Below are 4,200 nucleotides of genomic sequence, written 5' to 3' on the forward strand. Positions count from 1 at the left end.
ATAAATATTTGGTGGGATTCACCCTTTCTCTGTTTCAAGAGAGGAAAACCATCCTCCAAATCATGGTATGGAACAGGGCTCAGACGGCTCTGCAAAGAACCTTTGTCATCTGCTCACTCATTCACTGACCCAAACCCAAATCCTGTTCTTAAATATCCACAAATGCAACATCGTATTGTCTAAAGACAGAAGTGCTGCCTGCTGTGGTCATTGTCTGGGTGTCGTATTTTATATAGCTCATGCAAGTGGAAAATGAAATGCATTTCCCCTTAGTTATGTCTTATGTCTAGTGAGCTATTAGATGAGGCAATGAAATCAGAAGAAAAGCAGAGGAATTTTTCTGCTCCAACAAGGTGAAGACCTACCCAGGGAAAGTAGGCAATAAAAAATTAATCAGTAGAGAGGAAGAAATATTATTCATTTCCATATGACATGATCTGCTACAGGGGCAATCCCTACAAACTCTACAAATTGTAAGAATCCGTTAAGGATTTCAAGGAAAATTCAGGATATAAAATAAACAAATAACTATGATTCCACTAACAAAAACTATCTATATAAAATTAACAAAAATATCACTTTAACTTGCATCAAAAATAAAAATTTAGAAATAAATTTGAATAAAGGATAAGATATCATACTAAAAATGGCCTATTTTGATGAAAGACTTTTTAGAAAGCAAACAGAAATGAAAAGATTACTCTGCTCATAGATGAGAACTTGATATTTCCTGAGAGACATCATCACAGAGTGATCTGCAAAGGTAATGCAATCCTTGTTATAAACTCGTTAGAATTGAATTGTAGTCTAAAGCTGAAGATATAGTCAGAGGACATGCAAATAGGGTCCTCCCTTTGCTAATTAAAGCACCCCAGCCCCAACCTTGAGCTGGGAGAGGAGCCACAGCCCCAGTATTCCAGGTGACCATATTCAGTGATCAAGACGGAACATAGACAACTCACCATGGAGTCCGTGCCCACCTGTGTTTTCCTCATCGCTATTTTAAAAGGTAATTCATGAAGAATAAGATACCTTTAGTATGTGAATGGAGGTGAATGAGAGAAACAGAAGATGTAGGGCAATTTTCTGACCAGGATGCCTTGTGTCTGCAGGTGTCCAGGGTGAGGTGCAGCTGGTGGAGTCTGGAGGAGACCTGGTGAAGTCTGGGGGGTCCCTGAGACTCTCTTGTGTGGCCTCTGGATTCACCTTCAGTAGCTACTACATGCACTGGGTCCGCCAGGCTACAGGGAAGGGGCTGCAGTGGGTCACAAGGATTAGCAATGATGGAAGTAGCACAAGGTACGCAGACGCCATGAAGGGCCAATTTACCATCTCCAGAGACAATTCCAAGAATACGCTGTATCTGCAGATGAACAGCCAGAGAGCCGAGGACATGGCCCTATATTACTGTGCAAGGGACACAGTGAGGGGACCTCATTGTGAGCCCAGACACAAACCTCCCTGTAGAAGGGGATCGGGACCACCAGGCGGTGCACACTACTCAACACTTCTGTCATGAAGGCTCAGGAGCAGGTGCAGGTTGAGGTTATCAGCAGATTTCCTGTCAGGGTCTGGGCTTCCTCTCCAAGGAACAGTTTTCACCACGAAGTCTCTCTGGACATAGGATTTTGTGTTAAAGTATTCATTCTCAGTCTTAGAAACTTGGGAAAACAACTCTAGCATCTGCATACTTTTGTAAACAATGGTACTACTTTCACTACTTGAACTTAAATTTCCCTGACCTGGACTATAAATCAATTACAAATACCTCCATACTCATCAACTGAACATTTTCCTGAATCACAACAGCACTCCCTGTGCAACAGGGAGGAAGACACAAAGAGATGGAAAAATATTCCATGCTCATGGATTGGAAGATTTAGTATTGTGAAAATGTCAATGTTACACAGGGCAATTTACACAGTCAATGCAATCGCTATCAAATACCATGGACTTTTTTCAGAAAGTTGGAAAAAAATCATCTTAAGATTTGTGTGGAATCAGAAAAGACTCCAAAAACGCAGGGAAATACTGAAAAAGAAAACGAGAGCTGGGGGCATCACAATACCGGATTTCATGTTGCACTACAAAGCTGTGAACATGAAGACAGTGCATTACTGGCACAAAAACAGACACTTAGATCAATGGAACAGAATAGAAGACCCAGAAATGAGCCCTCAAATCCATGGTCAACTCTTATTCGACACAGCAGGTAAGACTCTCCAGTGGAAAAAGGACAGTCTCTTCAATAAATGGTGCTGGGAAAATTGGACAGCCACGAGCAGAAGAATGAAACTAGACCATTCACTTACACCGTACACAAAGATAAAATAAAAATGTATGAAATATCTAAATATGAGACAAGATTCCATCAAAATCCTAGATGGGAACACAGGATATACCCTTTTTGAACTTGACAACAGCAACTTCTTGCAAGATACATCCATTAAGGCAAAGTAAACAAGAGCAAAAATGAATTATTGGAACTTCATCAAGATAAATAATTCTGCACAGCAAAAGAAACAGTCAACAAAACTAAAACACAACATACAGAAGGAAAGATGATACTATCAAATAACATATAAGGCAAAGGGCTTGTATTCAACATGTGTAAATAACTTATCAAACCCAATACCCAAGAAACAAGGAATCCAGTTAATAAATGGGGAGAAAACATGAAGAGGAATTTCTCCAAATAAGACCTACATATGGCCAACAAGTACATGAAAAAATTCTCCACATCACTTTCTATCAGAGAAAAGCACATCCAAACACAATCAGCTGCTACTTTACACAACAGAGAATGGTGAAAATTAATAAGAAATAAAACAAGAAATGTTCGAGAGGATGTAGAGAAAGGGGAACCCTCTTCCACTGTTTGTGAGAATATGAACTGGTGCAGCCACTCTTGAAAACAGTGTGGAGGTTCCTAAAGGGTTAAAAATAGATCTGCCCTACGACCCAGCAATTGCACTGCTGGGGATTTACCCGAAAGATACAGATGCAGTGAAACAGCAGGATACCTGCACCCCAATGTTTATAGCAGCAGTGTGCACAATAGCCAAATTCTGGGAGAAGCCATGATGTCCTTTGAGAGACAAATTGATAAACATGATACGGTTTATGTATACAAAAGAATATTTCTAAGTCATTAGAAAGGATCAGTAGCTACCATTTCCATCAACGTGTATGGAGCTACACAGTATTATGCCAATGAAATAAGTCAGTGCCAGAAGGACAATCCTCATACTTTCTCTTATACAACGAAAGGGATCATAATGGAAGGAGGGAAAATGAGAGGAGACAAATTATAAAGGAAGACAAAACATGAGAGATTCCTATCCCTGGGACTCAGACAAAGGGCTGGGGAAGAGAGGTGGGTGGTGGGACATGGTACCTGGTGATGGGCACTAAGGAGGGCATGTGATGAGATGAGCACTTGGTGTTACTCTATGTTGGAAAGTTGAGCTTAAATAAATATTGAATAAATACATGAAAAATAAGCTATTAAAGAGAGAGAACATTATGAGCAATAACATGCCAACAAATTCAACAATCAGAGAAAAAATGGATCCCTTCAAGTAAATGTAGAAACAACACAGTCAGAAACAGGAATGAATAGAAGATCTGTAAGGACTCCAAACCAGGGAATGAAAATCAAACATATTTAAAAGTCTTCTAACAATCAAAAGTCCTGGGACAGATGGCTACCCATGGGAATGCAACAAGCATTGAAATAGAATTAATACCTATCCTGAAAATTTTCCAAACCACAGAAATTAAAGGAAACTTCCAAGCTCATTTTCAGTGGGGAGCATTGCCTTGACCTCAAAAGCAAAGATCCAACCTAAAAGGAGAATTACAGACTAATATCCTTGATGGATATGGATGCAAAATTTCACCAAGATCCTAAGCAACAGGATCCACCAGTACATTAATAGGATAATTCACCATGACGAAATGGGCCTAATTTCTGGTCTGTAATGGTGGTTCTGCATCTGCAAATCCAACAATGGCATTTGGATCATTAATAAAACAAAGGATAAGGACCATTTTATAATCTCAACTCATGTCCAAAATCTTTTGGCAAGAGCGATTATACTTTCATGTTAAACATTTCTTGCTGTGTAGAGATAGGGGAACATATTCAACATAAAAGCCATCTACAGAAGACACATGGAGAATGTCTTCCTCAACAGG

The 4,200-nt window shown here is 39.6% G+C and overlaps 1 gene segment (V, D, J or C); it reads left to right on the forward strand.

The window, feature by feature from the left end:
• The first annotated feature begins 963 nt into the window (after positions 1-963).
• On the forward strand, positions 964-3,851 carry LOC140639533 (immunoglobulin heavy variable 3-74-like). The segment is given in 3 exon segments: positions 964-1,009; positions 1,113-1,423; positions 3,777-3,851. Coding segments are annotated over 3 exon segments (432 nt in total).
• Positions 3,852-4,200: the final 349 nt, after the last annotated feature.

This window comes from Canis lupus, chromosome 9 (assembly GCF_048164855.1).
Source record: "Canis lupus baileyi chromosome 9, mCanLup2.hap1, whole genome shotgun sequence".
In the NCBI taxonomy this organism is placed as follows: domain Eukaryota; kingdom Metazoa; phylum Chordata; class Mammalia; order Carnivora; family Canidae; genus Canis; species Canis lupus.